The sequence below is a fragment of the Physella acuta genome, unplaced genomic scaffold, assembly GCF_028476545.2.
Source record: "Physella acuta isolate Inbredline_101_S28 unplaced genomic scaffold, ASM2847654v3 ptg000200l, whole genome shotgun sequence".
In the NCBI taxonomy this organism is placed as follows: Eukaryota; Metazoa; Mollusca; class Gastropoda; family Physidae; genus Physella; species Physella acuta.
Genome location: NW_026731719.1, coordinates 716,429 through 741,820, shown reverse-complemented (window position 1 = coordinate 741,820; position 25,392 = coordinate 716,429). Strand labels below are relative to the sequence as shown.

Sequence of the window (25,392 nt, the reverse complement as noted above, 5' to 3'; positions counted from 1 at the left end):
TACTCGATTCACCCTCACGATACACCCACCCAATACAAACACCCACATGATAGACACACCCATACGATACACCCACACCCACAAGATACAATTGACCAAATTCACCCACACTACACCCACACAACACCCACACAACACCCACACAACACCCACACAACACCCACACAACATCCACACAACACCCACACAACACCCACACAACAGCCACACAACACCCACACAACAGCCACACAACACCCACACAACATCCACACAACACCCACACAACACCCACACAACACCCACACAACACCCACACAACACCCACACAACAGCCACACAACACCCACACAACATCCACACAACACCCACACAACAGCCACACAACAGCCACACAACACCCACACAACACCCACACAACACCCACACAACACCCACACAACACCCACACCTACCACACAACACCCACACAACACCCACACAACACCCACAACTACCACACAACACCCACACAACACCCACACAACACCCACACACACCCACACGACACCCACACAACACCCACACAACACCCACACCTACCACACAACACCCACACAACACCCACACAACACCCACACAACACCCACACAACACCCACACAACACCCACACAACAGCCACACAACAGCCACACAACAGCCACACAACACCCACACAACACCCACACAACACCCACACCTACCACACAACACCCACACAACACCCACACAACAGCCACACAACACCCACACAACATCCACACGACACCCACACAACACCCACACAACACCCACACCTACCACACAACACCCACACAACACCCACACAACACCCACACCTACCACACAACACCCATACAACACCCACACAACACCCACACACACCCACACGACACCCACACAACACCCACACAACCCCCACACAACACCCACACACACCCACACGACACCCACACAACACCCACACAACACCCACACAACACCCACACAACACCCACACAACACCCACACCTACCACACAACACCCACACAACACCCACTCAACACCCACACCTACCACACAACACCCACACAACACCCACACAACACCCACACAACGCCCACACAACACCCACACAACACCCACACCTACCACACAACACCCACACAAAACGTACACAACACCCACACAACACCCACACAACACCCACACAACACCCACACAACACCCACACAACACCCACACAACACCCACACAACACCCACACAACGCCCACACAACACCCACACAACACCAACACAATGACGTCACACTAGCTGGTGTGGGCTTGTGACGATAGCGGGGGGGGAGGGGTTGTGCAAGTTGTCAAATTGTGACTGATCAAGTTACGCCAGCTATAATGTAGACTGGTACAGTGCACCACGTCACAACTGGTCAGTGCACCACGTCACAACTGGTCAGTGCACCACATAATACTGGTCAGTGCACCACGTCACAACTGGTCAGTGCACCACGTCACAGCTGGTCAGTGCACCACGTCACAACTGGTCAGTGCACCACATAATACTGGTCAGTGCACCACGTCACAACTGGTCAGTGCACCACGTCACAACTGGTCAGTGCACCACGTCACAACTGGTCAGTGCACCACGTCACAACTGGTCAGTGCACCACATAACACTGGTCAGTGCACCACGTCACACTGGTCAGTGCACCACATCACACTGTTCAGTGCACCACGTCACAAGTGGTCAGTGCATCTAAACACCATGTATTCCTTTTAGTATCATAAACTTGTTGGCGAGTCAAAAGACAAACAATTTTTCTTTCAGATTTCCTATCAAAATTTAATCATTTCATAAGAGCTAAGTTTGTTCCTAATCCCAAGTTGAACAAGAGACGTCTGGTCAGGTGCGGCTATTGCACGTCAGGTAGAGACCTGGGGTGGGGATGCTGGACTGTGGGACAGGTGGGTCTCCTGAGTGGGTCTCCTGAGTGTGGCGCGTCATTTGCTGCTGCCCAATTCTTGGGAATCTGTGCTGCTTGATACCAAACTGCAAAAACACAAGAAACGTGTGTGTAAGAATGTGTGCTACAAACGTGTACTACACATGTGTACCTAAGTGTGTGTGCTCGTGTGTGTGTATGTGCGTTTGTTTAAACGTGTGGGCGTGCACGCATATGTTTGTTCGTGTATGTACGTGGTGTGTACGTATGTGACACATGTGTACATTTAGGAGCGTCTGTTGAATTTGGCTTTTGAGGACGTCACTGAACCAGCCGTATACGTCTGACTGTGCTTTAAGACGTCACTGAACCAGCCGTATACGTCTGACTGTGCTTTAAGACGTCACTGAACCAACCGTGTACGTCTGGTTGTATTCCCGATGACGAGGCACAAAGTCCTACACAGCTAAACACGCATGCGCTACCATCTATGTAATTCATTTGAGGCGAAACGTGACAATTATCTTGACGCTAAACGTGACACGGAATTTAGACAAGTAAAGACCATGTACACACCAGGTGGTATGTACATGGTGTGGTGTGTACATGGTGTGTACATGGTGCGGTGTGTACATGGTGTGTTCGGGGTGTGTACATGGTGTGGTGTGTACATGGTGTGTACATGGTGTGGTGTGTACATGGTGTGGTGTGTACATGGTGTGTACATGGTGCGGTGTGTACATGGTGTGTTCGGGGTGTGTACATGGTGTGGTGTGTACATGGTATGTGTACATGGTGTGGTGTGTACATGGTGTGTACATGGTGTGGTGTGTACATGGTGTGTGTACATTGTGTGTACATGCTGTGGTGTGTACATGGTGTGGTGTGTACATGGTGTGTACATGGTGTGTTGTATACATGGTGTGGTTTGTACATGTTGTGTTGTGTACATGATGTGGTGTGTACATAATGCGGTGTGCACCCACCTCTCACAGAGCGGATACCCCTCGATGCCTGTGACGGAGCAGAGCCTGGGTCTTGTGTCCATCTGAGCCAGCTTTTGGACTGAGAAAAATTGTTCCACGGGGATGTCCAGGGCTCGGCTGGTGCGAAAATCTGAGAATATCTCATCGTCTGCAGACATAAGGAAACAAAATCTGAGAATATCTCATCGTCTGCAGACATAAGGAAACAAAATCTGAGAAAATCTCATCGTCTGCTGACATAAAAAACAAAATCTGAGAAAATCTCATCGTCTGCTGACATAAAAAACAAAATCTGAGAAAATCTCATCGTCTGCAGACATTCAAAGAAAAAACACAACCCAGTTAGAGTATAGTCCTTGCAGAACATGGGGCTTGTGCTGTGCGGGTTCAGATACTGTTGCCTAAGTGTCATTATCATGTCCTTTTGTTGTCACGTTCGATGTCCACGTCTTGATTTGACACATTGATCTATCAGTCACGTGATACTGACCTAAAAATAAAGGCGACCTTGACATTGTCCTCTTGCCGAACCTGCCCTGAGGTCGCCACTTGATTCTCTTGGTCTGACCGTTGCAGTAGCTGACGGTCAAGGCCACAACAAGCAGGCAGCAGGCCACCAGGGTCATCTGTGACGTCATCATCTCTAGAGGTCTGCGGGCAACAAACATAACATCACGTGATGCTGGGGGTACAGGCTAATGTTTGGTTGTTTACATTAAGAAACATCTCTACTATACACCTGTACCTTACCATCACACACCTGCACCAGCACACACAGGTACCATCACACACCTGTACCTTACCATCACACACCTGTACCTTACCATCACACACCTGTACCTTACCATCACACACCTGTACCTTACCATCACACACCTGTACCTTACCATCACACACCTGTACCTTACCATCACACACCTGTACCTTACCATCACACACATGTACCTTACCATCACACACATGTACCTTACCATCACACACCTGTACCTTACCATCACACACCTGTACCTTACCATCACACACCTGTACCTTACCATCACACACCTGTACCTTACCATCACACACCTGTACCTTACCATCACACACCTGTACCATCACACACCTGTACCTTACCATCACACACCTGTACCTTACCATCACACACCTGTACCTTACCATCACACACCTGTACCTTACCATCACACACCTGTACCTTACCATCACACACCTGTACCTTACCATCACACACCTGTACCTTACCATCACACACCTGTACCATCACACACCTGTACCTTACCATCACACACCTGTACCATCACATACCTGCACCTGTACCATCACACACCTTATTATCACACACCTGTACCTACCATCATTCACGTTTCACTAAATAATACAATACATCTTTAGCATTAATTCATACATTTTGCGAGTGTTAAAATTGGTTTATTCTAATATTTGCATTACAACAAATCAATCCACACGCCAATATTCGATTTTAGCACAATCATTTTGGTTATTTGCTGTTTTTTTTAAATTTTGTAATCAAGCAAAAAAAAACTGATTTTTCTTTTTAAAAAAAGCGAACCAAATAAAGCATTGTAAAACTGACGGCGAACAAACAGTGTCTGGACATCTTGAACTAGGCCCTAGGCCCATCCAATCTGCCCCAACCTCAATCAATTAGAGAATAGTTGGATGAAATTTTAAACATCAATAACTTCGAGAATACAGAACCATAATTAAACTATCTGAACGGGCGACTCAAATTTCTTGCAACACTAGACAACTGAAACTCCGTGAACTGATACAAAATAAGAAATGTTAATTAAAGGTTAATGAAATGTTAATTAACTTATTTTTACATTGTAACTATCGGAATTGAATTGATAAAGATGTTTTAATTGAAGCCTTCGATAAAATAGCGCCAATGAATGTAAATGGTGTATCGTAGCTGAAGTATCGTAGCTGGTGTATCGTAGCTGACGTATCGTAGCCTCTGTATCGTAGCATTTTGTATCGAAGATAGAATATAGAAGCCGCGGTATCGTAGCTAGTGTATCGTGGCTGATGTAAGATGTTTTGGCAGTTTGTGTAATGTGTAGCCAACTGATTGGTTTTTATGACTTTAAATTTTAATTCAGAAGTACGATTTAATCTACATTTTTAGAATCAGCTCGACTAAATCCCTACCTAGGAAACAAAGAAATCTCTGGGCACCGAGAAACGTTTCAAGCTTGGCTGAAAAATGGCTGGAAGAAATTGTCAACAATTTTCAACAAGAGGTTTTACACTCCAGATATTTGAGTTGAGTTTTCAACGGTCACGTGATTCCCGACTGATGAATTGATTACCACTTGTACTGGCCGTGAATCAGAACTCATTAATTGATTTCAAAGCTCTCCGCGTTCAAAGCTGACTTCAAAAAAATATCCTTCAACAAAACATCGACATCAGAAGACAACTTGACAGGATAAAAAGCTGTCAAAAAGATTCTATTTAGTCTTTTGTTGATGGGTGGGGCGCCGGGGTGGGTGGGGCTCGGGGTGGTGGTGGGGCTCAGGTTGGGGGTAGTCCAAACCTACGTGAGGGATGGGAATAGTTGAGATGCAGGTTTCCTCAGAGTTTCCTCGGGGTTTTGTCTGGGTTTTTTCTGGGGTTTTTCATAGTTTCCGCGGGTTTTCTTCGGGTTTTCTCATGGTTTTCACAGGGTTTTCTCAGGGATCCTAAGGGTTTTCACAAAGCAGAGCTTTCTATTTCGTGGGCCATCTTTAGCAGAAGATTCTAGTTTGTGGGCCATCTAGAGCAGAAGGTTCTAGTTTGTGGGCCGGCTCTAGCCACCTATAACGTAAACACCTGGATGGTACTGAGTCAGGTACCAGACATTGACACATTTTTTTTATGAATGGGTTTCACATCAAGATTTTGACTGAAGTAAAGAAAAAAACTTTCAAATACTTTTTTCTCCGTGAAAAATTAATCTGAAGGTGAAAAAAAAATCCAGAAACTTCTCCCCCGAAGACCACCAACCCAGCATCAGTCGAGAATTGGTGATTAAAGTTTGGTCGATAGGGCCGTACACGCGATGGTCCGAGATTAAAAGACTATAGGATATCAGGCGAGTCTTCATGATATTGTCAGAGATAATAGCTGTCAGTGGTAGCGGGCAGACGATGGTGGAGCTACCAAGTCGTCTGCTGAGAAACGGTGACTAACCGTTGCAGATCAATGACGTCATTTCATTATCTCACTGAACCTGATCACGTGACAGAAAGAAGTTTTGAACCTTAGACCTCTGGCTTGCCCCTGCTTGTGTTTGCTTGTGTTTGCTTGTGTTTGCTTGTTTGCTTTTGTTTGCTTGTGTTTGCTTGTGCTTGCTTGTGTTTGCTTGTGTTTGCTTGTGTTTGCTTGTGTTTGCTTGTGTTTGCTTGTGTTTGCTTGTGTTTGCTTGTGTTTGCTTGTGTTTGCTTGTGTTTGCTTGTGTTTGCTTGTGTTTGCTTGTGTTTGCTTGTGTTTGCTTGTGTTTGAATGTGTTTGCTTGTGTTTGCTTGTGTTTGCTTGTGTTTGCTTGTGTTTGCTTGTGTTTGCTTGTGTTTGAATGTGTTTGCTTGTGTTTGCTTGTGTTTGCTTGTGTTTGCTTGTGTTTGAATGTGTTTGCTTGTGTTTGAATGTGTTTGCTTGTGTTTGCTTGTGTTTGCTTGTGTTTGCTTGTGTTTGCTTGTGTTTGCTTGTGTTTGCTTGTGTTTGCTTGTGTTTGCTTGTGTTTGCTTGTGTTTGCTTGTGTTTGCTCGTGTTTGCTTGTGTTTGCTTGTGTTTGCTTGTGTGTTTGCTTGTGTTTGCTTGTGTTTGCTTGTGTTTGCTTGTGTTTGCTTGTGTTTGAATGTGTTTGCTTGTGTTTGCTTGTGTTTGAATGTGTTTGCTTGTGTTTGCTTGTGTTTGCTTGTGTTTGCTTGTGTTTGCTTGTGTTTGAATGTGTTTGCTTGTGTTTGCTTGTGTTTGCTTGTGTTTGCTTGTGTTTGAATGTGTTTGCTTGTGTTTGCTTGTGTTTGCTTGTGTTTGCTTGTGTTTGCTTGTGTTTGCTTGTGTTTGCTTGTGTTTGCTTGTGTTTGCTTGTGTTTGCTACTCAGATTGTACATGACTGTGTACCTCGTCTTAGGGTGGGGTGTTTTAGGATGGGGTGGGGTGTTTTAGGATGGAGTGGGGTGTTTTAGGATGGGGTGTGGTGTTTTAGGATGGGGTGGGGTGTTTTAGGATGGGGTGTGGTGTTTTAGGATGGGGTGGGGTGTTTTAGGATGGAGTGGGGTGTTTTAGGATGGGGTGGGGTGTTTTAGGATGGGGTGGGGTGTTTTAGGATGGGGTGGGGTGTTTTAGGATGGGGTGTGGTGTTTTAGGATGGGGTGGGGTGTTTTAGGATGGAGTGGGGTGTTTTAGGATGGGGTGGGGTGTTTTAGGATGGGGTGGGGTGTTTTAGGATGGGGTGGGGTGTTTTAGGATGGGGTGAGGTGTTTTAGGATGTGGTGTGGTGTTTTAGGATGGGGTGTCGTGTTTTAGGATGGGGTGGGGTGTTTTGAGGTTTTCCACGATGTGGTGTGACGTAGTGCGAAGTGTAATGTTTTGTGATATTTGTTCGAGGTTTTATAATTTACAACTCTTGTAACTTAAGAGATTAAATGTTTATTCGCCCACTGACTTGAAGATATCCTTAAAACAACTTTAAGAGTCTAAATCCTAAATGAGCAGATGTCAAACATTGGATGTCAGTCTGTCATATACTGGATGTCATGTTCACATGCATTTGCTTGTTAAACAATCGAATATTGTATGATTGATACATAATTTGGTTGATTGTATGATTGTTACACACAATTAGAACGATTTGGTAGAAATATCACATTTTTAATAACTGATAAAAATCAAATTCGTTTTTTTCTTCAATTCTTTAATCTCAAAACTACAAAGGGGCTTAGTTTTAAGGAGACGCTCAAGTAGGACAAAGAACATGTAGGACACAGGACATGTAGGACACAGGACATGTAGGACACAGGACATGTAGGACACAGGACATGTAGGACACAGGACATGTAGGACACAGAGCTCAGGGTATGGTTAACCTCATAGAGCTCAGGGTACATTTAAGCTCATAAAGCTTAACCATATATAGAGGTCCGCACATTCCGTGCTATTTATTCCATCACTAGGCGCCACGCACCTTTGGCTGAACGTGTTTTTGAACTTTGACAAAACCTCCAAGAAATCTGGCAGTACATCTGGCTAATTAGGCGTCTTTAGTACCGACTAGCTCAATACAAGAATATCCTGGAACTAAAGCTGACCCATCTGGTGGGGGGGGGGGTGATTCGATCTTCATCCACTCCCTCCCTGGGGCTAAATTTCATTTCCTTCCGGTAGCCATTAGTGCAAACAGGGGGGGGGGGGGGGTACGTGGAGTAGCAGTGATCTCACTCTACGAGATTCACGTTTACGGTGACGCCACGAGATTCACGTTTACGGTGACGTCAAGAGATTCACGTTTACAGTGACGCCACGAGATTCACGTTTACGGTGACGCCACGAGATTCACGTTTACGGTGACGCCACGAGATTCACGTTTACAGTGACGTCAAGAGATTCACGTTTACAGTGACGCCACGAGATTCACGTTTACGGTGACGCCACGAGATTCACGTTTACAGTGACGCCACGAGATTCACGTTTACAGTGACGCCACGAGATTCGCGTTTACAGTGACGCCACGAGATTCACGTTTACGGTGACGCCACGAGATTCACGTTTACAGTGACGTCAAGAGATTCACGTTTACAGTGACGCCACGAGATTCACGTTTACAGTGACGCCACGAGATTCACGTTTACAGTGACGCCACGAGGTTCACGTTTACAGTGACGTCACGAGGTTCACGTTTACAGTGACGTCACGAGATTAACAGTTATCTCACTTTACGAGATTAACTTTTAATGATTTTTAGCACTTATATTTTTATGTCCTGTAAATCTTTGACGTCATCTTGTATCAAGGACTGAACACTTATGGTCGTTCTCATCTTATACGTCTGCTGCATAAAATCCACTACTCCATCTACCATGCGCATCAGTCGACAGCATCTTGTGCAAGCAACAGCTGACTGGGCTAGATAGCGCTACACAGACCTAGCCTAGATCTACAACAGCCAAACTGGAGTTGTCCTACCATCATAGACTGATCAATATCAATTGAAGTGTCTGTAACTTTCTCGTTTACTAAGTCTATAGGAAGTATTGTAATAGTGCGTAGTGATTTTCGGTTGTGGTACTTTACGCTATTTCCAATTTCTCAATAAAGAATTTAAGAAAGCAGTACTAATTTTCCGCTCTGTTATACACACGCTGATTGCGTTCAATTTGTACGAAATGTTATGTAATTTATAAAATGTAAGTAATTTAAAAATTGTATTTTTAAAAATGTATAACTAAAGCCTGGTCGGCCTGGAAGTGCCCCCCCTCCCCCCCCTCCCCTAACCTTTATATAAAATTTGCGAGAAAGTTTAGGGAGATCACTCCCGCTTGTATTAACTGTCTTCGTGAACTGTCTATATTATCTGTCTTCCTTCATAATCTGTCTATATTACATGTCTGCCTACATTTATGAAACGTATTGTGCGATTTGATTGCAATCTGTTAAGCATCTTAAAAAAAGCTGCGGCCCGCGATGGAGAGCCAATAGCCTGGAGCCGATATGAGCCACGGCCTACTGTGTACACTAATATTCCATCCAACTTTCAATCCCGTCCTCATGAATCATGTAACCAAAAAGGTGGCCTCATTTGGCCATGTTGGGCCCCACCAGCCGCCTATAAACCAGTGGCCTTAACTGGCCCCTCTCGTGGCACGAAGCAGTCAGCCACGCTAAACAAAGACAATATTTCTCCACGACCGGCAACTCTGTTTGTCCCGAGACTTGTGTATGCACAATACGTCCACTAAGTCTGGCCAATATTTTTATCTACAGAGTTGCCGCGTTTTTTACGCGAGGATTTATCCCCTATTTGAATTCTATGTCAGCCCATGTAGTCGTGGTTTTATAGATTGTTTTATTTGACATGCGAATCAAGTCATTACACGTGGGAGGGGGAAGGTCTGCCATTCTATCGCCGCTGTGCTGGAACGTTGAAAAACTCGACACACACGTGCTGATCAGGCGACACACCCTCACGTACTGAACTGCTCACCCCCCCACCTCACCTCACCCCCCACCCCAACCCCCAACATGTGCATACATTCAAAACAAATGACCAAACGAGAAAAAATGAACACATAAAATATTTCATCAAACAACAAACACTCAGGTTGAAACAGCTGATAAATTGTCTGTCTATTGAGCTCACCTGTTTGTCTGTCTGTCGGTGTTTGAGATGAGTGTATTAATCATACTCGTGTGACCCCGTCACCTCTGACCCCTGCATGAATGTAATCTTGTTTGACCCCCCCCCCCCCCTCCCCCGCCTCACGTGCTGACCACAAATTGACCGTTAACAGGATTCTCTCCATCTCATTGTGGCTCTCACTGTTGGGGGGGGGAGAGGGGGGTCCGGTGTACATTTTAGACAGACAGACAGACAGACAGACAAAGTAGTGAAGATTACATTAATTCTAATCAACTATTATTACATGATTGTAAGACTATTGCCAAATGATTGTAATACTCTATGGCTAGATGTTTGTAAGACGACTTGACAAGCTAGCCTGGTCGCCACACATCTTGGCCGGAAGTTTCACATTTTCACAGCGGAACCCACGTGACAGATGTCATCCTGACATACCACACCACGTGACAGATGTCATCCTGACATATACCACGTGACAGATGTCATCCTGACATACACCACGTGACAGATGTCATCCTGACATACACCACGTGACAGATGTCATCCTGACATACACCACGTGACAGATGTCATCCTGACATACCACACCACGTGACAGATGTCATCCTGACATATACCACGTGACAGATGTCATCCTGACATACCACACCACGTGACAGATGTCACCCTGACATACACCATCACGTGACAGATGTCATCCTGACATACACCACCACGTGACGGAGCTGACGAGTAAGATTAGAGAACTGACTTGACAACTATTGGATCCGTTTGACCTCCCACACGTTGATAATCTATTGAGACAATTTTTTTCATTTCAAACTTTTGAATTAGACCTGCTGGCTACATTAACCCTAGGTTGGTGTGTCAGATCAAAGTGTCAGCAAATGTTGTGACAGCAATTAACAACCCTAGGTTGGTGTGTCAGATCAAAGTGTCAGCAAATGTTGTGACAGTATTTAACAACCAGAGGTTGGTATGTCAGATCAAAGTGTCAGCAAATGTTGTGACAGCAATTAACAACCCTAGGTTGGTATGTCAGATCAAAGTGTCAGCAAATGTTGTGACAGCAATTAACAACCAGAGGTTGGTATGTCAGATCAAAGTGTCAGCAAATGTTGTGACAGCAATTAACAACCAGAGGTTGGTATGTCAGATCAAAGTGTCAGCAAATGTTGTGACAGCAATTAACAACCCGAGGTTGTTATGTCAGATCAAAGTGTCAGCAAATGTTGTGACAGCAATTAACAACCCGAGGTTGTTATGTCAGATCAAAGTGTCAGCAAATGTTGTGACAGCAATTAACAACCAGAGGTTGGTATGTCAGATCAAAGTGTCAGCAAATGTTGTGACAGCATTATTTGAATTTTTTTCTGGGCTCTTACCCTGAGGGAGGGGAGACAAATGTTGTTTCCCTGCTTCAATGCTCCAGTTATGTCGTGAGTCTGTGCAGGGATGGGTTGGCCTGTCGATCTACCCGGATAAAATCTCGCATTTGTGTTTAAATTTTCTTTTTTAAAAATATATTTTTCCTTCATACCAAGGGTAAGTCATTGATGGAGAACAGGTGCACAATGCAAATTTTAATCAGGGGTCGATTAAATATTTATATATATATATATATATATATATATATATATATATATATATATATATATATATATATATATATATATATATATATATATATATATATATATATAATATTATAAGACCCTAGAACACTACTTAACAATATATTCCATGATGTAGTGACCGAGAGTCAATTGGTCAGGACCTAATATTAACTAGATAGATACTCATACATATGTGGGCTAGATAGATACTCATACATATGTGGGCTAGATAGATACTCATACATATGTGGGCTAGATAGATACTCATACATATGTGGGCTAGATAGATACTCATACATATGTGGGCTAGATAGATACTCATACATATGTGGGCTAGATAGATACTCATACATATCTGGCTAGATAGATACTCATACATATGTGGGCTAGATAGATACTCATACATATGTGGGCTAGATAGATACTCATACATATCTGGCTAGATAGATACTCATACATATCTGGCTAGATAGATACTCATACATATGTGGGCTAGATAGATACTCATACATATCTGGCTAGATAGATACTCATACATATGTGGGCTAGATAGATACTCATACATATCTGGCTAGATTGATACTCATACATATCTGGCTAGATAGATACTCATACATATGTGGGCTAGATAGATACTCATACAAATGTGGGCTAGATAGATACTCATACATATGTGGGCTAGATAGATACTCATACATATGTGGGCTAGATAGATACTCATACATATGTGGGCTAGATAGATACTCATACATATCTGGCTAGATAGATACTCATACAAATCTGGCTAGATAGATACTCATACATATGTGGGCTAGATAGATACTCATACATATGTGGGCTAGATAGATACTCATACATATGTGGGCTAGATAGATACTCATACATATGTGGGCTAGATAGATACTCATACATATATGGGCTAGATAGATACTCATACATATGTGGGCTAGATAGATACTCATACATATGTGGGCTAGATAGATACTCATACATATGTGGGCTAGATAGATACTCATACATATGTGGGCTAGATAGATACTCATACATATGTGGGCTAGATAGATACTCATACATATGTGGGCTAGATAGATACTCATACATATGTGGGCTAGATAGATACTCATACATATGTGGGCTAGATAGATACTCATACATATGTGGGCTAGATAGATACTCATACATATGTGGGCTAGATAGATACTCATACATATGTGGGCTAGATAGATACTCATACATATGTGGGCTAGATAGATACTCATACATATCTGGCTAGATAGATACTCATACATATCTGGCTAGATAGATACTCAAACATATCTGGCTAGATAGATACTCATACATATGTGGGCTAGATAGATACTCATACATATCTGGCTAGATAGATACTCAAACATATCTGGCTAGATAGATACTCATACATATGTGGGCTAGATAGATACTCATACATATCTGGCTAGATAGATACTCATACATATGTGGGCTAGATAGATACTCATACATATGTGGGCTAGATAGATACTCATACATATGTGGGCTAGATAGATACTCATACATATCTGGCTAGATAGATACTCATACAAATCTGGCTAGATAGATACTCATACATATGTGGGCTAGATAGATACTCATACATATGTGGGCTAGATAGATACTCATACATATGTGGGCTAGATAGATACTCATACATATGTGGGCTAGATAGATACTCATACATATATGGGCTAGATAGATACTCATACATATGTGGGCTAGATAGATACTCATACATATCTGGCTAGATAGATACATACATATGTGGGCTAGATAGATACTCATACATATCTGGCTAGATAGATACTCATACATATGTGGGCTAGATAGATACTCATACATATCTGGCTAGATTGATACTCATACATATGTGGGCTAGATAGATACTCATACTTATGTGGGCTAGATAGATAATCATACATATGTGGGCTAGATAGATACTCATACATATGTGGGCTAGATAGATACCAATACATATGTGGGCTAGATAGATGCTCATACATATCTGGCTAGATAGATACTCATACATATGTGGGCTAGATAGATACTCATACATATGTGGGCTAGATAGATACTCATATATATGTATGCTAGATAGATACTCATACATATCTGGCTAGATAGATACTCATACATATATGGCTAGATAGATACTCATACATATGTGGGCTAGATAGATACTCATACATATATGGGCTAGATAGATACTCATACATATGTGGGCTAGATAGATACTCATACATATGTGGGCTAGATAGATACTCATACATATCTGGCTAGATAGATACTCATACATATGTGGGCTAGATAGATACTCATACATATGTGGGCTAGATAGATACTCATACATATCTGGCTAGATAGATACTCATACATATGTGGGCTAGATAGATACTCATACATATGTGGGCTAGATAGATACTCATACATATCTGGCTAGATAGATACTCATACATATGTGGGCTAGATAGATACTCATACATAGGTGGGCTAGATAGATACTCATACATATGTGGGCTAGATAGATACTCATACATATCTGGCTAGATAGATACTCATATATATGTATGCTAGATAGATACTCATACATATCTGGCTAGATAGATACTCATACATATGTGGGCTAGATAGATACTCATATATATGTATGCTAGATAGATACTCATACATATCTGGCTAGATAGATACTCATACATATATGGCTAGATAGATACTCATGAATATTTGAAATGACAGAGTTTTAGTCACGTTTGGACAATTCTAAAATATTTCAGATTGTTTTCGTGGAGAGGCTGGTAGAAGCGTACTTTTACGGCAGTCGGTTATTTCCCTTTTCGTACGAATTGTCTCCCATTAAATTATCTGCCCTTTGATGTCAGTACGTCGCCTGGACGAGTGACGCTGCGCACCATTGTTGCGCCGGTGCCGGAAATGTGAACACAGCGGAAATGAAGAGCGGCGTGTTTCAAATGAAAGTGGACAAAAATCATTTCCATCAAGCCCTGTGTGTTTGTGTAGGTGTATGTGTGTGTGTGTATTTTTGTATATGTGTGTGTGGCATATTTTAAGCTTTCTTCTTTAATTCTTGCTATACTAGTTAACAGTGTCGCATGAAAACTCCGATTCTGTAGCACTGTGATATACGATATGTGTGATGTGTATGATGTGTGACACGATGTGTGTGATGTGTGACACGATGTGTGTGATGTGTGACACGATGTGTGTGATGTGTGTGATGTTTGTAATGTGTGACACGATGTGTGAAATGTGTGTGATGTGTGACACGATGTGTGTGATGTGTGATGTGTGACACGATGTGTGTGATGTGTGACACGATGTGTGTGAATTGTGACACGACGAGTGTGACGTGTGTTATGTGTGACATGATGTGTGAAATGTGTGTGATGTGTGTGATGTGTGACATGATGTGTGTGATGTGTGTGATGTCTGAAAAGATGTGTGTGATGTGTGACACGATGTTTGTGATGTGTGACACGATGTTTGTGATGTGTTACACGATGTGTGTGATGTGTGACACGATGTAAGTGATGTGTGAAATGTGTGTGATGTGTGACACGATGTGTGTGATGTGTGACACGATGTGTGTGATGTGTGACAAGATGTGTGTGATGTGTGTGATGTCTGAAAAGATGTGTGTGATGTGTGACACGATGTTTGTGATGTGTGACACGATGTTTGTGATGTGTGACAAGATGTGTGTGATGTGTGACACGATGTTTGTGATGTGTGTGATGTCTGAAAAGATGTGTGTGATGTGTGACACGATGTTTGTGATGTGTGACAAGATGTGTGTGATGTGTGACACGATGTTTGTGATGTGTGTGATGTCTGAAAAGATGTGTGTGATGTGTGACACGATGTTTGTGATGTGTGACACGATGTGTGTGATGTGTGACACGATGTGTGTGATATGTGACAAGATGTGTGTGATGTGTGACACGATGTGTGTGATGTGTGACACGATGTGTGTGATGTGTGACACGATGTGTGTAATGTGTGTGATATGTGACAAGATGTGTGTGATGTGTGACACGATGTGTGTGATGTGTGACACGATGTTTGTGATGTGTGACACGATGTGTGTAATGTGTGTGATATGTGACAAGATGTGTGTGATGTGTGACACGATGTGTGTGATGTGTGACACGATGTGTGTGATGTGTGACACGATGTGTGTGATATGTGACAAGATGTGTGTGATGTGTGACACGATGTGTGTGATGTGTAACACGATGTGTGTGATGTGTGACACGATGTGTGTAATGTGTGTGATATGTGACAAGATGTGTGTGATGTGTGACACGATGTGTGTGATGTGTGACACGATGTTTGTGATGTGTGACACGATGTGTGTAATGTGTGTGATATGTGACAAGATGTGTGTGATGTGTGACACGATGTGTGTGATGTGTGACACGATGTGTGTGATGTGTGACAAGATGTGTGTGATGTGTGTGATGTCTGAAAAGATGTGTGTGATGTGTGACACGATGTTTGTGATGTGTGACACGATGTTTGTGATGTGTGACAAGATGTGTGTGATGTGTGACACGATGTTTGTGATGTGTGTGATGTCTGAAAAGATGTGTGTGATGTGTGACACGATGTTTGTGATGTGTGACAAGATGTGTGTGATGTGTGACACGATGTTTGTGATGTGTGTGATGTCTGAAAAGATGTGTGTGATGTGTGACACGATGTTTGTGATGTGTGACACGATGTGTGTGATGTGTGACACGATGTGTGTGATATGTGACAAGATGTGTGTGATGTGTGACACGATGTGTGTGATGTGTGACACGATGTGTGTGATGTGTGACACGATGTGTGTAATGTGTGTGATATGTGACAAGATGTGTGTGATGTGTGACACGATGTGTGTGATGTGTGACACGATGTTTGTGATGTGTGACACGATGTGTGTAATGTGTGTGATATGTGACAAGATGTGTGTGATGTGTGACACGATGTGTGTGATGTGTGACAAGATGTGTGTGATGTGTGACACGATGTGTGTGATGTGTGACACGATGTGTGTAATGTGTGTGATATGTGACAAGATGTGTGTGATGTGTGACACGATGTGTGTGATATGTGACACGATGTTTGTGATGTGTGACACGATGTGTGTAATGTGTGTGATATGTGACAAGATGTGTGTGATGTGTGACACGATGTGTGTGATGTGTGACACGATGTTTGTGATGTGTGACACGATGTGTGTAATGTGTGTGATGTGTGACAAGATGTGTGTGATGTGTGACACGATGTGTGTGATGTGTGACACGATGTTTGTGATGTGTGACAAGATGTGTGTGATGTGTGACACGATGTGTGTGATGTGTGACAAGATGTGTGTGATGTGTGACACGATGTTTGTGATGTGTGACAAGATGTGTGTGATGTGTGACACGATGTTTGTGATGTGTGACAAGATGTGTGTGATGTGTGACACGATGTTTGTGATGTGTGACACGATGTTTGTGATGTGTGACAAGATGTGTGTGATGTGTGACACGATGTGTGTGATGTGTGACACGATGTTTGTTATGTGTGTGATGTCTGAAAAGATGTGTGTGATGTGTGACACGATGTGTGTGATGTGTGACACGATTTTTGTGATGTGTGACACGATGTGTGTGATGTGTGACACGATGTGTGTGATGTGTGACACGATGTGTGTAATGTGTGTGATGTGTGACACGATGTTTGTGATGTGAAAATATGTCGTGTTATATCGCTCAGTGTGAATTGAAACTCGCATACGACAATGAATCTTAGTACGACTGGTTAATGGTTACAGTAGCCACTGGTTACAGTAGTCACTGGTTACAGTAGCCACTAGTTACAGTAGCCACTGGTTACAGTGGCCACTGGTTACAGTAGCCACTGGTTACAGTAGCCACTGGTTACAGTGAAAAAATGAACTGACACTTAGGACAAAAATAGCATTCGTCTAGTATTCACAATAACAAACAATGTTACAAACAATGTTACAAACAACAAGACAAGATCCTGTTTCTGAAATTAAAAAATTCCTCCCCGCATTGTTTCAGGTGCGACTGTGACGTAAGAGGTGGGGTGTTGAATTACGGCTCCACCCGGATGTAGTTTTTTTTTCTTACGTCTGCTGAAATTCACTGGACCGTGGCGATGACATGCATGTAGAATCAGTTCCATCTCGGCAATCAAAAGCCAGATATGTAAGCAGTTGATGATTATCTGCGGTGATTCTACTTCACCTACGCCCAGTATGTTGCGAAACATCCCTCCCATTAAAATATTTACGATGTACTGTGATTCAGGATGGAATGCTGTTGTTGGTGATGGTGATGGTGTTGGTGATTGTGTTGGTGATTGTGTTGGTGTTGGTGTTGGTGATGGTGATGGTGTTGTTTGTGCTACTCGTTGTATCGCACTTTGAAATTTTAAGAAACAAATCTATGAATGAAAGTTGTATAAATTACTGCACCATTTCTTACACCGAGAGAAAACTTCGGGAAGTTGTCGAGGGTTTCTGGGTCCCAGTGGTTGGGTCCCAGTGGTTGGGTCCCAGTGGTTGGGTCCGAATGGTTGGGTCCCAGTGGTTGGGTCCCAGTGGTTGGGTCCCAGTGGTGGGCTTCCCCAGGCTGATCGTGTCTCTTGTTCAGGGGGTCTTAGCGGAACTTTTTCAAGTTACCTAATCTGTTAGATGTTTTCAATCGGTAATTTAACTACAAATAAACCGGGAGTGATCTCCCCTAAACTTTCTCGGATATTCTAATATAAAACTACGAGGGATGGCAACTCAGGACATAGACAATATTTGTAATCCATTTTTAATTACTTAAACTTTTTATAATAGAATGGAATCTGGTAAAAAAAAAAGAATTGCGCACCAAGTGAACGCCTAATAAAATGTGCATAATAGTGCGGGATATTATTATTACTTTATAAATTTACGTGCGTTTTTTGAGAAATCGGAAGTAGCGTAAATTAGTACTTCCGGTCAACGGAAATTACTCAAAATTTGACAGATGGTAGAGAATTAGATCTTTTACTTACATGTGAAATTTTATTTATCTATCTGAAATAGTACTCAAGTTATAGGCTTTTGAAAAATTCAAAGTAGAAAAAGTACCACTTCCGGTCATCGGAAATCGCTCGAAAGTTGATACGGATCTACGATTTTGATAAAATACTTATATATGAAATTTCATCAACCTAGCTGTAACGGTACTTAAGTAATCGTGTTTACACACAGACACACAGACACACAGACAGACACACACACACAGATATACGGACAATATTGCAAAATTATGTTTTCCGTATCAGTGAGGTGTAAAACGTCGAGATTTGTAAAAATCTCGATTTTTTTTTTTTGCACGATTACAATACTTTCTTTATACTTCGTATATACCAGAAAGTAAAAAAGAAAAACAGATTATTTCAAGCTGAAATCTGTTCGCGGGTAAATAAAATGGTATTTTAAAATTTTAACACGACTGTATGGGCTACACATCGAAAGGGCGCAGTCTAAAGTAAAATTCACCACCACCACCACCATTCAACCTAACGTAGTGACTGATGAATCACATGACCTATTTGTTTACCACGAATCGCAAATTTTCCGTAAACTAAGCCGGACCCTATTGCACTTTTCCAAAAACCCAAAACAAAGAACATATCACTTTACAGATACGCATTTAGAGAAATAATATTACAAAAGTCGTACTGTCGTATTTTATTTACACAACATTTAGGCTGTTATTTGCGTTGAAATGATGAAAGTTTTTGTTTCAAGATATAAACTTAGCTGGTGGCGGCAGGTCTTAGATTGGGGGCAGTTTGCTTGTTTCAACTTGACAATTTCACAGCATGGGTTATATTAGCAATAGTCTGTCTTTGTCTCCTGTCTCCTACCTCATGTCTTTGTCTCATAACTCACGTCTTATCGGAGTCACGTGACCTTTGACTGCTGCACAGTTTCAACTGACAGCCTCACACAATTTACACTCATCCCCTCCCCCAGCCCGGATAGCTCACATCAGCAAACAAACAACCGACAAATCGTTACAAGGTCGGCTCAGTCCAACTCCGCTTCTCCTGAATACAAACCAGTTGCCACACAATCCTGCTGTAGCTGTCGCCTGGTGAAGCTCTTCTCTCGCGGTTGACGGCAGCTTCCATCCATGTGCTCATCTAATCTTAACTCACTTGACGCCGTTGTTCTAATCTTCGCTTATTGAGTGCAACCATAATAAACCGTGAGTGATCTCCCCTAAACTTTCTCGAATATTCTTATATAACTTGGAATGTAGACATGATTTTTAATTACTTAAACTTTTAAAAATAGAATAGAATCTCATAGAAAAAACATTGCGCACCAAACAAACGCCGAAACAAAATGTGCGTAATAGTGCGCAATATTATTAGTACTTTAAAAATTTACATTAGTTTTTTGAGAAATCGGAAGTAGCGTAAATTACTACTTCCGGTCAACGGAAATTACTCAAAATTTAACAGAAGGTAGAGAATTAGATCTTTTACTTACATGTGAAATTTCTATCTGAAATAGTACTCAAGTTATATGCTTTTGAAAAATTCAAAGTAGAAAAAGTACCACTTCCGGTTGTCGGAAATCGCTCAAAAGTTGATACGGATCTACGATTTTGATATAATACTTATATATGAAATTTCATCAACCTAGCTGTAACAGTACTCAAGTTATCGTGTTTACACACAGACACACAGACACACAGACACACACACACACACAGACATACGGACAAGATTGCAAAATTATGTTTTTCCGTATCAGTGAGGTGTAAAACGTCGAGATTTGTAAAAATCTCGATTTTTTTTTGCACGATTACAATACTTTCTCTATACTACGTATATACGAGAAAGTAAAAATGGGGGACGTGTTTTCATAACCCCAGTCCACAGTCCCCAGTTCGCAGGGACCAAATGGTCCTCTAACACCAAATAGTCCTCTACCACCAAATAGTCCTCTACCACCAAATAGTCCTCTACCACCAAATAGTCCTCTACCACCAAATAGTCCTCTACCACCTCTATAAAAACAGTTCAATAGAACAAGAAGCCACTCATTCTTTCAAATGTTGGTGTTACATCTAGATCCACATTGTGTACATACCCCAGAAATTCAACACTTCAATACAATTGTCCACTTATTTAGAACAACTTTAGCTCTACTCACATTAGAGCCGTTACGCTGGATTAGAGCTTGGGTTATGCTGGATTAGAGCGTTGGTTACTCTGGATTAGAGCTTTGGTTACTGTAAATCTAGGTTAACGTCTTAGGTTACAGTGATATTTAACTTGCAATCTAGCATGTTAACACTCGAGAGTCAAAACTGGATTACGGATAAGTGAGGATTAAGGTTAAATCCTGTTGACAGAAAAATGGGCTAATACAACATAGAACGGAATTGATATCTACACAACTTTCTCGAATATTCTAACAGTAATGGGGATGAGACTTTTAGTGCAATCGGGCTATAGAAATGTTTTTTTCAAGCTTTTATTGAACTTGTTTCTTCTGTCTGTCGTCAGTCGTCAGTGTCTGTCATCATACATCGAAACGGACGAGCGATAAACTTTCTCGAATGTTCTTATATAACACTACGGGATTGGCAACTCGGGATATGGACATCATTTTAATCAGCTTTTACATGCTTAAACTTTTATAAAATAGAATAGAATCTCGTAGAAAAAAAGAATTGCACACCAAGTGAATGGCAAACAATATGTGTTTAATAGTGTGGAGTATTCGTACTTTATAAATTCATGAGTTTTTTTTTTTTTTTTTTTTTTTTTTTTTTTTTTTTTTTTTGAGAAATCGAAAAAAGCGTTAAGTACTACTTCCGCTCAACAGAAATGACTCAACATTTGTCAGAAGGTAGAGAATTAGATATGTTATGTATATGTTAATTCCGTTTATCTATGTAAAACCTTACTCAAGTTATAGGCTTTTCAAAAACCAAAGTAGAATAAGTTCCGATTCCGGTTACCGGAAATCACTGAAAAATTGATATAGTACTAAACATTTGATATAATACTTATGCATGAAATTTCATCAACCTAGCTGTTATTGTGTTCACACACAGACACACACACACACACACACACACATACACACATACATACGGACAAAATTGCAAAACTATGTTTTTCCGACTCAGGGAGGAGTAAAACGCCGAGATTTGTGAAAATCTCGATTTTAGATTTTTAGGACCATTACAAAACTTCCTCGAAACTTCGTATTCGAGAAAGTAAAAAACATTTGAGAGTTTGAATGATTAATTAATTAGTGATTGGATGTTATGTGGAATGCTTAAGTTTAAAAAGTATTTTTTATATTTACAGAGAAATTGATGGAATGTTCGCTATTTATTACTCAAGAGGTGATTAAAAGAGGTTTCCTTGATAGTATAGCTCATAGATTATATTACATTGACTTTGAAAATGAATTCCTACAATTGAATTATAAACATTCATTAAATTACTGCCTATTTTTTTTTACTTAAACGAATGATATACTTCGTCATTTTCTGTTTTTGTTGAAATTAGAATAAAATAATTGAAAAAAAAAATACTTTAGAAAGTTATCTCCTTGTACATAGACCGAATGATGTAATCCTTGTTTTCACGAAAAAAAATGCTATGCTTATATAAGAGAATACGGCATCTGGACAAATCTAACCGCCCTAGCTGATTTTTCCGACGGACATAAAGATTTTTTTTTATCCTCCAGGGTAGGTCTACGACTTCACAAAATATCAAGAGCCAATGGTTCGTTAGGCAATTTTTTATATAACTTATATAAGGATAATTTCACTGGCGGTAATTTGTTTTAGCTCTCAACTAAAGCTGACTGATAGGTTTCCATACGGCCTAGCCGTCTATCGAGGTGTATGCAAGAAATTAGCCCGATGCACAGAGGTTAAGTGCCCTTAAATCTTTGTTGAAAATACCGTGTGCTTCACATAAATTACAATGCTTGTATAGGGAAATAGGACTAGTCAGTTTTGACCGATTTACAGATTTTTCCTAGAGATAGCGAGTTTTTTCTGACATCAATAGGCTTTTCTACGACCACACAAAATATGTTTTCACTATATAGCTCATATAAGGAGAATTTCACTCGTGGACACTTTGTTTGCCCTCACCGTGCGAATAGAAGCTGACCGATATTTTTTTCATATGGCCGATTCATTTACTCAGGTGTATGGAAAACATGAGCCAGATGTACAGAGCCAAAGTATCCTAAAATCTGTTTTGCAAATATTCATAATTTTTCACCAATTTAACAATGTTTATATTGTGAATTGGAACCGGTCACTTCTAAGCAATTCCGATGTTTTCCCGAAGATAACGCCTATGATTAGTGACCCCCGCGGGTAACTCTACGACCTCAGGAGTTATGATTTGGTTTGTATGACCAGATATTTGTATTTTTTTTAACCGGTCACTTTTAAATATGATAAATATGATCCAAGAAATACTGCGCAGGCATTGTTTACATTTAAATAACAGTTTTAGAAAACAAGATCACACGTTCAAAAAATATAGGATTGGTAACGCATTGATAAAACCCTCTTAAAATATTTCCTCAGACTTTATTCTATCCCCGCACACACACACACACACACACACGCACACACACACACACACACACACACACAGACGGACAGGATTGCAAATCTAAATTTACGAAAATCATCTAAATTTTTCAAAATCTCAATTTAGAATTTGTTCCCACTACTACAATCCATCATCTGTATGCAATAAAGGTGTAAATGTCTAAAAATAATTAAGGGCGATAAAAGTAATTCCTCTATACTACCATTAAATCCTATCATTTTAATACTGGTGTCGCTGCAACTACTTGTTTCATTCGATGTATTTTAGATATATGATGTGTTACTTCATAGCTTGTATTTTAGATATATGATGTGTTACTTCATAGCTTGTATTTTAGATATATGATGTGTTACTTTATAGCTTGTATTTTAGATTTATGATGTGTTACTTCATAGCTTGTATTTTAGATATATGATGTGATGTATCTTAGATATTTTATGTGATCACATACACTTACCTAACATTATCACTTCATCAAATACACATTACCTCATAGCTTGATGCCATAACATACACTTCAGTACGTTAAAAAGTGTATTGTAACTAGTCGACGTAATATAGTACACTTACCTACGTTAAAAAGTGTATTGTAACTAGTCGATGTAATGAAGTACACTAACCTACGTTAAAAAGTGTATTGTAACTAGTCGATGTAATGAAGTACACTAACCTACGTTAAAAATTGTATTGTAACTAGTCGATGTAATGAAGTACATTAACCTACGTTAAAAAGTGTATTGTAACTAGTCGATGTAATGAAGTACACTTACCTACGTTAAAAAGTGTATTGTAACTAGTCGATGTAATGAAGTACACTTACCTACGTTAAAAATTGTATTGTAACTAGTCGATGTAATGAAGTACACTAACCTACGTTAAAAAGTGTATTGTAACTAGTCGATGTAATGAAGTACACTTACCTACGTTAAAAATTGTATTGTAACTAGTCGATGTAATGAAGTACACTAACCTACGTTAAAAAGTGTATTGTAACTAGTCGATGTAATGAAGTACACTTACCTACGTTAAAAGAGTTGTTGCCTGGCTTCTCGAGTGTGTCAGTTTTTAAAATTTGAGCCGAGGTGTCCACCAACTGCTGGTCAACGAAACAATGTTCCTGGATAGTTTCAACTTCGTGATTTCAAGTTTTTATTTTTCGGTGCTTTAAAGTTCTTGATCTGGCCTAAACTTAGACTGAATGAAGACAAAAATTTAAACCCAAATCAAATTTATTCAAACTTATTTCCCGCGGATCAGACTGGCCGAGGTCTAGAGATGGCCGGCTTTATATGGTCGGAGTTTGGATCAAAGATGAGGGACTTACGATACCATAATTAGTGAATACATTTAAAAGACCGGCAATTATAGCGCACAGATCGAAGTCGAATAGGCGACCGTTTCTCAGCTGGTCAGACTTGTATGAATAATGTATAGTTAGGAAGACAGCCAGTGTATGTTTGGTATTACAATTATTCAAATTACGACTCGGCCAATTAGGTTTATTCTCCGCGTTTATCTCTGATTTCCTCATACAACCTTTACGTCACCGTCGGGAAGGGAAGTTTCGCGGACGCTAACGGCTGTAACGGCTGTAACGGCTGTAACGGCTGTAACGGCTGTAATGGAATTCAAACTGGCAAAAACCCGAATCACACACCTATGGCTAGTAGACGAAACAAAAGATACTCTAACTATAAGTTAACTCCTACGGAAAAATTGTCCTCAATGGAAAATTTGAAATGATCTGCACACTTTCAAACTCGCATCACGCACCCCCCATTTATCTACAACCTGGGCGGGAC

General features: G+C 40.9%; 1 protein-coding gene across 4 annotated transcripts; it reads right to left on the bottom strand.

The window, feature by feature from the left end:
• Positions 1-1,811: 1,811 nt before the first annotated feature.
• Positions 1,812-25,392, bottom strand: LOC131937074 (abdominal ganglion neuropeptides L5-67). 4 transcript variants are annotated; one of them, XM_059294265.1, is made up of 5 exons: positions 25,300-25,392; positions 24,611-24,784; positions 3,402-3,562; positions 2,912-3,059; positions 1,812-2,032 (listed from the first exon to the last, which is right to left on the bottom strand). In XM_059294265.1, exons 3-5 carry the CDS (start codon positions 3,550-3,552, stop codon positions 1,984-1,986), a joined length of 348 nt encoding a protein of 115 aa, XP_059150248.1. In that variant the 5' UTR covers positions 3,553-3,562; positions 24,611-24,784; positions 25,300-25,392; the 3' UTR covers positions 1,812-1,983. The 4 variants fall into 4 exon arrangements, with proteins under 4 accessions (XP_059150248.1, XP_059150246.1, XP_059150249.1 ...); XM_059294263.1 differs by having other exon boundaries at positions 25,248-25,390; XM_059294266.1 differs by having other exon boundaries at positions 24,615-24,784; positions 25,248-25,390.